This window comes from Hyla sarda, chromosome 4, assembly GCF_029499605.1.
Source record: "Hyla sarda isolate aHylSar1 chromosome 4, aHylSar1.hap1, whole genome shotgun sequence".
In the NCBI taxonomy this organism is placed as follows: Eukaryota; Metazoa; Chordata; class Amphibia; order Anura; family Hylidae; genus Hyla; species Hyla sarda.
The window spans coordinates 410,438,326-410,451,250 of NC_079192.1; the positions used below are offsets into that span (position 1 = coordinate 410,438,326).

Consider the following 12,925-nt stretch of genomic DNA (forward strand, 5'->3'; position numbering starts at 1 on the left):
GTTGAGAAGGTAGTAATCCGAAGGGATCTGCGTCCCAATCATCCAAGGAAAATATGCAAAAGGAATCTGTGTGGGGTTCTTCGGATGGGTCACTGCTGCCGCCCACTCCCCACGCATGCTCTGTACAGGAGTATACTCCACGATCTCCCCGCTCTCTAAAGAATGCAATGATGGGGTGAGATAGTCTCTCTGCACTGCCCGACGATTGACCAACATAGTCCGTCCATGACGACAGTCCATGATGGTGCCAAACCCCCTGCACTTTGTCAAACTTTATGACTCTGCGACGTTCCAGGGGTGGCTCTCCCTCTCGGGATGTTCCAGCTTTCTAATGTACAGGGCCTCCAATGCTTTTGTGTCCTGCTGCTGCACTTGTCGCACCTCATATGGTAGAAGCTTCGGCCCATATCTTTCCATTCTCTGTGCCCTCAGCCCCTCTACAATCTTGGCCACATGAGCTTCTCTTCTGGCCCTCTCACACTGGGCCGGTGGGAGTGGGGGATGAGACTTCCCTGACAGGGGAAGAAGGAGCTCCCTAAAATATTTTATTAGTCCAGGCTCATTGCCAAACAACCACTTTGGTAAAGGTGGGGAACGGGGACGTGCTGCAGACTTCTGGACCTGGGGGTTTGCTCTGGGTTAGGGGTAGAGAAAGCGGCCTCAGCCGGTGTACTCACTTCTGACTTCTCGGTGAGGATTTCGGCCCAGGACCCCAAGGTCCGGTAGTGAAGGCACAGCCTCACCAGCGATGATCCGCGTGAAGATGCCGGCGTGCCTTGCAACGGGACTTGGTAGCAGGCATCTTTGGCCCACGATGGAGATCTTCTGGATACGGTCAGCTAACTCTAGCAACATGTGCGCCGCGCCGGTGCCATCTTGGGACGGCGCAGTGTATTCATAGATGACGGCACAGTGTATTCATAGATGACGGCGCAGTGTATTCATAGATGACGGCGCAGTGTATTCATAGATGTCGGCGCAGTGTATTCATAGATGACGGCACAGTGTATTCATGGATGACGGCACAGTGTATTCATGGATGACGGCGCAGTGTATTCATGGATGACGGCGCAGTGTATTCATAGATGACGGCGCAGTGTATTCATGGATGACGGCGCAGTGTATTCATGGATGACGGCGCAGTGTATTCATAGATGACGGCGCAGTGTATTCATGGATGACGGCACAGTGTATTCATAGATGACGGCGCAGTGTATTCATGGATGACGGCGCAGTGTATTCATAGATGACGGCGCAGTGTATTCATGGATGACGGCGCAGTGTATTCATGGATGACGGCGCAGTGTATTCATGGATGACGGCGCAGTGTATTCATGGATGACGGCACAGTGTATTCATGGATGACGGCGCAGTGTATTCATACATGACGGCACAGTGTATTCATAGATGACGGCGCAGTGTATTCATAGATGACGGCGCAGTGTATTCATGGATGACGGCGCAGTGTATTCATAGATGACGGCACAGTGTATTCATAGATGACGGCACAGTGTATTCATACATGACGGCACAGTGTATTCATACATGACGGCACAGTGTATTCATACATGACGGCACAGTGTATTCATACATGACGGCACAGTGTATTCATACATGACGGCACAGTGTATTCATACATGACGGCACAGTGTATTCATACATGACGGCACAGTGTATTCATACATGACGGCACAGTGTATTCATACATGACGGCACAGTGTATTCATACATGACGGCACAGTGTATTCATAGATGACGGCACAGTGTATTCATAGATGACGGCACAGTGTATTCATAGATGACGGCACAGTGTATTCATAGATGACGGCACAGTGTATTCATAGATGACGGCACAGTGTATTCATACATGACGGCGCAGTGTATTCATGGATGACGGCGCAGTGTATTCATGGATGACGGCGCAGTGTATTCATAGATGACGGCACAGTGTATTCATACATGACGGCACAGTGTATTCATAGATGACGGCACAGTGTATTCATAGATGACGGCGCAGTGTATTCATAGATGACGACACAGTGTATTCATAGATGACGGCACAGTGTATTCATACATGATGGCACAGCGGCCTCTGTTGGCTCAGAATTAGCCTCATCCAGTGACTCCCTTCCCACCCCACACGGAGCCAGCGTCTACATAATTACCGCTCCATCCTGGCAGCCGTCCCATCGCCTTTCAATGGCAGTCACTGATCCGGCACCCAAAACACTGCTGACCTTTTGTGATGTGTCTGATGTAGCGGCGTGTTGTTAGCAGCGGCTGAACACGCTGCAGAGATGTGAACAGGTGCAGCTGCTCCGCTACCTCCTATCAATACACGGTGGACATCTGCGGAATATTACAGAGAACACCGGGGAGGACCCCCATTATCCCCGAACAGAAGACGCCCCCCTCATACACAAACACATAGAGGGGGCTACAGCCTGGATGGGTACGAGGATAGGGAGGAGCGGAGCGGGGATTGCAAAATGTCACAGCAGAGTGTTATTATGTATCATAGGGACCTCCGACATATCTATACGTTACCTATCTATCTACAGTATCTATCTCATATCTATCTATCTCATATCTATCTATCTATCTCATCTCTATCTATCTCATATCTATCTATCGCCTCTCTATCTATCTCATATCTATCTATCCATATCTATCTATCTATCTATCTCATATCTATCTATCTATATATCTATCTATCTCATATCTATCTATCTATCTATCTATCTCATATCTATCTATCTATCTATCTCATATGTATCTATCTATCTAATATCTATCTATCTATCTATCTCATATCTATCTAACTATCTCATATCTATCTATCTATCTCTCTATCTCATATCTATCTCTCTATCTCATATCTATCTATCTATCTATCTATCTATCTCATATCTATCTATCTATCTATCTCATATCTATCTATCTCATATCTATCTATCTCATATCTATCTATCTATCTATCTCATATCTATCTATCTCATATCTATCTATCTATCTCATATCTATCTATCTCATATCTATCTCCTATTGGTTGTTTCACAGAAACATAAAAAGATATCCCTTTGATAGTCCTGACAATGACACTTACTATAGAAACTTCTTTGAAGACTCTGCCTTAAAGGGGTACTCCGGTGGAAATTTTTTTTTTCTAATCAACCGGTTCCAGAAAGTTAAACAGATTCGTAATTACTTCTATTGAAAAATCTTTATCTTTCCAGTACTTATAGGCTGCTGTATGCTACAGAGGAAGTTGTGTAGATCTTTCCAGTCTGACCACAGTGCTCTCTGCTGACACCTCTGTCCATGTCAGGAACTGTCCAGAGCAGGAGCAAATCCCCATAACAAACCTCTCCTGCTCTGGACAGCTGTGGCACTGTGGTCAGACAGAAAAGAACTACACAACTTCTCCTGTAGCATACAGCAGCTGATAAGTCCTGGAAGAGTTAGGATCTTTTAATAGAAGTTATTTATAAATCTGTATAACTTTCTGGTGCCAGTTGATATGAAAAAATAGTTTTCCACCGGAATACCCCTTTAAAGTTGTAGTATGAGCGGGTGAGAGGCCGGGCAGGAGGAGGTAAGTAGAGATGAGGACTCCAGACCCGGCACTGAATCATCTCCTCATGTCTCATTAGGAGGTGTCAGCGGCGCCCTTTACCATCCAGGAGGAGACGCTGATCACTGCAGGTGCTGACCTTTACACCACATTATTACTACAAAGAGAAATAATAAAAGAACAAGAAGAAAGTCCGAGGAGCCACAGAAACACGTCTTGTGGACTTCAAGAGTCTGTAATCTCTACAGGGAGGTCAGTGCAGCTGGGACTGAGAGATATGACAGATAGATAGATAGATAGATAGATAGATATGAGATAGATAGATATGAGATAGATATGAGATGGATAGATATGAGATAGATAGATATGAGATAGATAGATATGAGATAGATAGATATGAGATAGATATGAGATAGATAGATAGATATGAGATAGATAGATATGAGATAGATATGAGATGGATAGATATGAGATAGATATGAGATAGATATGAGATAGATATGAGATAGATATGAGATAGATATGAGATGGATAGATATGAGATGGATAGATATGAGATAGATATGAGATAGATAGATATGAGATAGATAGATATGAGATAGATAGATATGAGATAGATAGATATGAGATAGATAGATAGAGAGATAGATATGAGATAGATAGATAGATAGATATGAGATAGATAGATAGATAGATAGATAGATATGAGATAGATAGATAGATAGATATGAGATAGATAGATAGATAGATAGATATGAGATAGAGAGATAGATAGATAGATATGAGATAGATAGATAGATACATATGAGATAGATAGACAGATATATAGAAAGAGATAGATAGATATGAGATAGATAGATATGAGATAGATAGATAGATATGAGATAGATAGATATGAGATAGATAGATAGATATGAGACAGATAGATAGATATGAGATAGATAGATAGATAGATATGAGACAGATAGATAGATATGAGATAGATGAGATAGATAGATATGAGATAGATAGATATGAGAGATAGATAGATAGATATAAGAGATAGATAGATAGTTAGCAACAGGAGAATACAGCAGCACACTGCTAGCACAAAGATATAGATGAAACATGAGTATATAGATAGAACATGAGTATATAGATAGAACATGAAAAGCTATACAGCTGTAATGCAATAAATGAAGATATGAAACTATGAAATTATGAGGTACTTAGCTTGCAAATTTGGCGCCAAATAGCGTGGACCTTCCCACCACGGTAAGGTGACCTCATTCTGGGACGGACCCTACACTATGAATATGCCTCTGTGTGAACAGTTCAGCAGGCATGCAAGGTCTGAAACATCCAAGGCACCTTATATACACCTAATAGAGTATACTGTTCACACAGAGGCATATACACAGTGTAGGGTCCGTCCCAGAATGAGGTCACCTTACCGTGGTGGGACTGTCCACGCTATTTGGCGCCAAATTTGCAAGCTAAGTACCTCATAATTTCATAGTTTCATATTTTCATTTGTTGCACTACAGCTGTATAGCTTTTCATGTTCTATCTATATACTCATGTTTTATCTATATACTCATGTTTTATCTATATCTTTGTGCTAGCAGTGTGCTGCTGTATTCTCCTGTTGCTGTATATTTAGCCCAGCAGCTTGCACCTGCAGGCCAGGTTTTTACAATAGTTTGGATCAATAGTGCTGGCCAATTTATTCTTTAGATATGAGATAGATATGAGATTGATATGAGATAGATATGAGATAGATATGAGATAGATAGATAGGAGATAGATAGATATGAGATAGATATGAAATAGATAGATAGATATGAGATAGATAGATATGAGATAGATAAATAGATATGAGATAGATAGATATGAGATAGATAAATAGATATGAGATAGATAGATATGAGATAGATAGATATGAGATAGATAAATATGAGATAGATATGAGATAGATAAATAGGAGATAGATAGATAGATATGAGATAGATAGATATGAGATAGCTAGATATGAAATGTATGAAAATAGAGATAACATAGACGATAGGGCTTTTGCCCAAATGACTTGTGGTACATGTCATTCCTATGTAATTCTGTAGGAATACAACACAAGACCCTGTGGGAAGAAGTTTTACATGGACCCCATAGCACATCTAGGACCTTTGCGGGCTTCATGCCGGGCCTAGAGATTTTGTGACTGCCAAGCTACAGATTTACTAATGACCTGCACCCCATAGTGGGCACTGCAGCTCAATTCAGTGAGTAGTTTTACTTCTAGATAACTGCTAGGAGCCCCTCAGAGGCGAATCAGTGCATTTACCTAAGAGTGGTGAGTAGGCTGTTTTGGGACTGTTTTAGGAACATCACTTTCCTTCTGGGCGCTCCCCTGCTCCAGACATTGATTCATTTGTTGTATTACATGTACAGGACTCCATGACTTGTATGTAACTGTGTTGTGTCTCATTTATGTCTATGTCTGGTTTATCATCTACACATCAAGAGCACCCCACAACTCATCCAGTGTCATCCACCCAGCCTATAGAGCAGTGTTTCCCAACCAGGGTGCCTCCAGCTGTTGCAAAACTACAACTCTCAGCATGCCCGGACAGCCGAAGGTAGATAGGTAGGTAGACAGATAATACATATATACATGAGATAGGTAGGTAGTTAGACAGATAATACATATATACATGAGATAGGTAGGTAGTTAAACAGATAATACATATATACGAAATAAAATCTAACCTTTGAACTTGTGAAAAACGGCCCACAGCTCGGCAATATCCGTAGCAAAGGTGATATCGGTGTCCAGGACGATGACCCGCTCCAGGCTGGCAGGGAGCGTCTTGGTGAGCACCAGCTTCATCAGCCCATAAATTCCTGAGTAATGCTTGTTAGGAATCCATGACACCTCCGACTGTAGAGACAAGAAACAGACACAAGATATCAGTAAAACATACAAAGCCTTATAGAAGGGAGCAGCCCCCCCAGGTCCCCCACTATTACAGAAGGAAGCAGCCCCCCAGGTCCCCCACTATTACAGAAGGAAGCAGCCCCCCCAGGTCCCCCACTATTACAGAAGGAAACAGCCCCCCAGGTCCCCCACTATTACAGAAGGAAGCAGCCCCCCAGGTCCCCCACTATTACAGAAGGAAACAGCCCCCCAGGTCCTCCACTATTACAGAAGGAAGCAGCCCCCCAGGTCCCCCACTATTACAGAAGGAAACAGCCCCCCAGGTCCCCCCACTATTACAGAAGGAAGCAGCCCCCCAGGTCCCCCACTATTACAGAAGGAAGCAGCCCCCCCCAGGTCCCCCACTATTACAGAAGGAAGTAGCCCCCCAGGTCCCCCACTATTACAGAAGGAAGCAGCCCCCCAGATCCCCCACTATTACAGAAGGAAGCAGCCCCCCCAGGTCCCCCACTATTACAGAAGGAAGCAGCCCCCCAGGTCCCCCACTATTACAGAAGGAAACAGCCCCCCAGGTCCTCCACTATTACAGAAGGAAGCAGCCCCCCAGGTCCCCCACTATTACAGAAGGAAACAGCCCCCCAGGTCCCCCACTATTACAGAAGGAAGCAGCCCCCCAGGTCCCCCACTATTACAGAAGGAAGCAGCCCCCCCCAGGTCCCCCACTATTACAGAAGGAAGCAGCCCCCCCAGGTCCCCCACTATTACAGAAGGAAGCAGCCCCCCAGGTCCCCCACTATTACAGAAGGAAGCAGCCCCCCAGGTCCCCCACTATTATAGAAGGAAGCAGCCCCCCCAGGTCCCCCACTATTACAGAAGGAAGCAGCCCCCCAGGTCCTCCACTATTACAGAAGGAAACAGCCCCCCAGGTCCCCCACTATTACAGAAGGAAACAGCCCCCCAGGTCCCCCCACTATTACAGAAGGAAGCAGCCCCCCAGGTCCCCCACTATTACAGAAGGAAGCAGCCCCCCCCAGGTCCCCCACTATTACAGAAGGAAGTAGCCCCCCAGGTCCCCCACTATTACAGAAGGAAGCAGCCCCCCAGATCCCCCACTATTACAGAAGGAAGCAGCCCCCCCAGGTCCCCCACTATTACAGAAGGAAGCAGCCCCCCAGGTCCCCCACTATTACAGAAGGAAACAGCCCCCCAGGTCCTCCACTATTACAGAAGGAAGCAGCCCCCCAGGTCCCCCACTATTACAGAAGGAAACAGCCCCCCAGGTCCCCCACTATTACAGAAGGAAGCAGCCCCCCAGGTCCCCCACTATTACAGAAGGAAGCAGCCCCCCCCAGGTCCCCCACTATTACAGAAGGAAGCAGCCCCCCAGGTCCCCCACTATTACAGAAGGAAGCAGCCCCCCAGGTCCCCCACTATTACAGAAGGAAGCAGCCCCCCAGGTCCCCCACTATTATAGAAGGAAGCAGCCCCCCCAGGTCCCCCACTATTACAGAAGGAAGCAGCCCCCCAGGTCCTCCACTATTACAGAAGGAAACAGCCCCCCAGGTCCCCCACTATTACAGAAGGAAACAGACCCCCAGGTCCTCCACTATTACAGAAGGAAGCAGCCCCCCCCCAGGTCCCCCACTATTACAGAAGGAAGCAGCCCCCCAGGTCCCCCACTATTACAGAAGGAAACAGCACCCCAGGTCCTCCACTATTACAGAAGGAAGCAGCCCCCCAGGTCCCCCACTATTACAGAAGGAAGCAGCCCCCCAGGTCCCCCACTATTACAGAAGGAAGCAGACCCCCAGGTCCCCCACTATTACAGAAGGAAGCAGCCCCCCAGGTCCCCCACTATTACAGAAGGAAACAGCCCCCCAGGTCCTCCACTATTACAGAAGGAAACAGCCCCCCCAGGTCCCCCACTATCACAGAAGGAAGCAGCCCCCCAGGTCCTTAACCATTAAAGAAAGAAACAGTCCCCTCAGGTCCTCCACTATTAAAAAACGGAAGCCGCACCCCAGGTCCTCCACCAATAAAGAAGGGAGCAGCCCCCCAGGTTCTCCACCAATAAAGAACAAAGCTGCCCCCAGGTCCTCCTCCATTAAAGAAGGGAGCAGCCCCCCAGGTCCATCACCATTAAAGAAGGGAGCAGCCCCCCAGGTCCATCACCATTAAAGAAGGGAGCAGCCCCTGAGGTTCTCCACCATTAAAGAAGGGAGCAGCCCCCCAGGTTCTCCACCAATAAAGAACAAAGCTGCCCCCAGGTCCTCCTCCATTAAAGAAGGGAGCAGCCCCCCAGGTCCATCACCATTAAAGAAGGGAGCAGCCCCCCAGGTCCTCCACCATTAAAGAAGGAAGCAGCCCCTGAGGTTCTCCACCATTAAAGAAGGGAGCCGCCCCTGAGGTTCTCCACAATTAAAGAAGGGAGCAGCTCCTCAGGTCCTCCACCATTAAAGAAGGGAGCCGCCCCTGAGGTTCTCCACCATTAAAGAAGGGAGCAGCCCCTGAGGTTCTCCACAAATAAAGAAGGGAGCAGCCCACAGGTCCTCCACCACCCAGGGGCCGCAATCAGCCTTCATAGTTGTGATGGTACTACTGTGTGTAATGTTTCTGGAGGCTTGGAGGGTTTGTGGTAAAATGGTGCGGGTATTGAATCAGCTCTAGGCTTTTGGATGAGATTATGGTAAAGAGAGATCCCAGGAGCCGCGCCGGAATACTCCCCCCCCCGAGTTTCATCTAATATGTGCATTCATCTTGAGTCGGCCCAAGAAAATCATTCAGGAGGCAGCCGAGAGTAAATAATCAAGATCAAGGGACGGTTTCAACACAAGTAACAGTATCATAAATATATATTGCAGTCACATCAGGCGAAACATTATCATATTATCCCCTCGACAGCGCCCGCCGCTGAAAAGAGCGAACGGCCTGCCGCCAGGGAGAGGAACGCAGCACAATATCAATATTTCACAGCCACAGCTTCCATATTAGTCTTGGGGTCCTGTTATGGTGGGCTTCCTCCTCCTCTGGTGGGGGGTTTACTGTATGTGTTGTATTATATGCGTTGGCAGCAGGTGGCTCTGAAATGGGTGACGTGGGCTCGGATGACTAATATCCACATATTGGGGGCACAAGCTTGATTTTCTAAAGAGCTTTATAATTCAATTCCATCAAAGTCAAATACTGTGGGGAGGAGTACGAGACGGCAGAGGGTACGATCTGTATGCGTCACAGTGCGCCCACTGTCTATTCTGACTTTGACTTGACCATTGTAGAGGGTGTTTACTCCGACCACCCCAAATCGGGCTCAAACCGAGCAGATATCAGGGGCCTATAGTGAACTAGGATAATACACTTCAAAAGAACAACGAAAGTCGGCACTCACCACATCTCCAGTATTTCTTATTGTAAATACTCACCACATCTCCCGTATTTCTTATTGTAAATACTCACCACATCTCCCGTATTTCTTATTGTAAATACTCAGCACATCTCCTGTATTTCTTATTGTAAATACTCACCACATCTCCAGTATTTCTTATTGTAAATACTCACCACATCTCCCGTATTTCTTATTGTAAATACTCAGCACATCTCCTGTATTTCTTATTGTAAATACTCACCACATCTCCTGTATTTCTTATTGTAAATACTCACCACATCTCCAGTATTTCTTATTGTAAATACTCACCACATCTCCCGTATTTCTTATTGTAAATACTCAGCACATCTCCTGTATTTCTTATTGTAAATACTCACCACATCTCCAGTATTTCTTATTGTAAATACTCCCCACATCTCCCGTATTTCTTATTGTAAATACTCACCACATCTCCTGTATTTCTTATTGTAAATACTCACCACATCTCCCATATTTCTTATTGTAAATACTCACCACATCTCCTGTATTTCTTATTGTAAATACTCACCACATCTCCAGTATTTCTTATTGTAAATACTCACCACATCTCCCGTATTTCTTATTGTAAATACTCACTACATCTCCACTATTTCTTATTGTAAATACTCACCACATCTCCCGTATTTCTTATTGTAAATACTCACCACATCTCCCGTATTTCTTATTGTGAATACTCACCACATCTCCCGTATTTGTAAATACTCACTACAATAAAGAAGAAATACAGAAGATGTGGTGAGTGCCAACTTTCATTGTTCTTTAGACGTGTCTCAGGCTGGGTTCACACCACGTGTTTACAATACAGTTCCCGTATACATTTTCAATTTGAAAACCATATGGAACCGCATTGAAAACCGTATGCATTGGCTCTGGTTGCATCAGTTTTGCGTCTTGTACGGTTTTGTCCGATTTTTTCCCATACCCAAAACAGTAGCCTACCACGTTTTTTGGTCCGGGTGAAAAACTGTATTGAAACCATATACATTTTTTTTTAACATGGGATTCAATAAGAACCGTTCAGAACCGTATGTACGTACGGTTCTATCCGGTTTTCACCGTCCGGTTTTTGAGTTTGCACAGTTTTTTTCTTGGAATTTCAATCAGACATGTGAAACTTTATTCATAATGGAGTGAAAAGTTAAAAACGTATACAGCACAGAGCTCTCTGCTGACATCATGACCACAGTGCTCTCTGCTGAAATCTCTGTCCATTTTAAGAACTGTCCAGAGTAGGAGAAAATCCCCATAGCAAACATATGCTGCTCTGGACAGTTTCTAAAATGGACAGAGATGTCAGCAGAGAGCACTGTGGTCATGATGTCAGCAGAGAGCTCTGTGTTCCAAAAAGAAAATAATTCCCTATGTAGTATTCAGCAGCTAACAAGTACTGGAAGGATTAAGATTTTTTTAAAGAAGTAATTTACAAATCTGTTTAATTTTCTGGCACCAGGTGATTAAAAAAAAAATAATAATAATAATAATTTTGAGAGTAGACAGAGACCCCAGAGGAAAAAATAAAATGGAACTCCTGATGATGGCCCCTGACCTAACCCTTGGTGCTGATACCTTCTGGTGTTGGTACCTGACCCCACAATCTTTTGTGCCCTAGGGTGTTGGTACCTGCCACCACATATTCCCTAAATTAAAGTGCTGATACCCTCTGGTGCTCATACCTGCCACCATATATGCTATAGACTAAGGTGCTGATACCCTCTAGGATTAGTGCTGTTACCTAAAACCATATATTTCCTACTCTAAGGTGCTGATACCACCTGATGCGGGTACCTGCCACAACATATTCTTTAACACAAGGTGCTGATACCTTCTTATGCTGTTACTGTACCTGCCACCACATATGTCCCTAAACAAATGTAATGTCCCAGTACAGAACACAGTCCTGTACTACACTTAGTCCCTGTCAGGGTGAGTCCCTCAGTGTCCGGGGGGCTCTCCTGCAGTGTCTCCCCCATAATTAAGTTACTATGTCTAGCCAGTTCAAGGTTATGTATTATGTGTATAAAAAGTATAAAGGACCTTTGGAGGACTAATGCAATTGTCTAAAAGACCTCTGAGATGTCACATGTTACGTTTATGTTACCCAGAGAGCACCAACTTAACAAATGACCCGCAGCTTGACCTATGGGCTTCTAATTCAGCCCCCCTTAATTTTTTTTCCAGAGTGGAGTACCCCTTTAAGGTCCTAATACCTTCTGGTTCAGGTATGTGCCACTACGTATGCCTTACCCTAAAGTGCTGGCAGCTCACTACCCTAAAGTACTGATGCACCCCTATCACCTTCCCCCGCCTATTCCCTAAGGCAGTGTCTCCCAACCAGGGTGCCTCCAGCTGCTGCAAAACTACAACTCCCAGCATGCCCAGGACAGCCAACGGCTGTCCGGGCATGCTGGGAGTTGTAGTTTTGCAACAGCTGGAGGCACCCTGCTTAGGAAATACTGCCCTAGGGATTAAGGAGCCGGATGCAGCACTCGTACGAGCGCTTGTTACAACGGTGCCCTGAACGCCGTGACTACATGGCAGCGGCGCCGAAGCGATGCACTGAAAGAGGCGCCGCCGGTTACAGCCGGGTCTTTGCCTTTTATCACCTGCAGTTAGGAAGCCATAAAGAGGGTCTCCAATTGCGACTGTTACGTTTAATTGTATATTTAGCTGAACTGTCGTTGTGTCTCACGTATTCAATCTGTCAAGCGGAGCTTCCAGCCAGCAATCCGGCTCGGCGCCGTTCATGTGAATGGCCACCAGGGAGCACCAGGCGTAACATAAGCGCTGTGTGTGCATTGTGTTTAGATAGTTGTATTAGGATGTATGGGATGCACTGCATGGGGGGAATTTGTTATTATACATACACAGTTTTCACTGTCTATATTGTGCAATCTTTTTTTGCGCAATTCCGTTTTTGCGTGGGTTTTTTTTTGCACAATTGTTGATAGAACTTTACGAGTGGAATTCTAAATCATGGTGCACAGTAGAGCTGAATATGTAGTGGACATCGATTTAT

The 12,925-nt window shown here is 45.4% G+C and overlaps 1 protein-coding gene across 3 annotated transcripts in view; it reads right to left on the reverse strand.

The window, feature by feature from the left end:
- The window catches only part of LARGE1 (LARGE xylosyl- and glucuronyltransferase 1), a 410,766-nt gene that overhangs the window by 144,840 nt on the left and 253,001 nt on the right, over nt 1-12,925 (reverse strand). For all 3 annotated transcript variants that reach the window (XM_056517630.1, XM_056517631.1, XM_056517632.1), the window contains one exon: nt 6,320-6,491. In XM_056517630.1, coding sequence (XP_056373605.1) covers nt 6,320-6,491 — 172 coding nt within the window. The remainder of the gene's footprint in view (nt 1-6,319; nt 6,492-12,925) is intronic.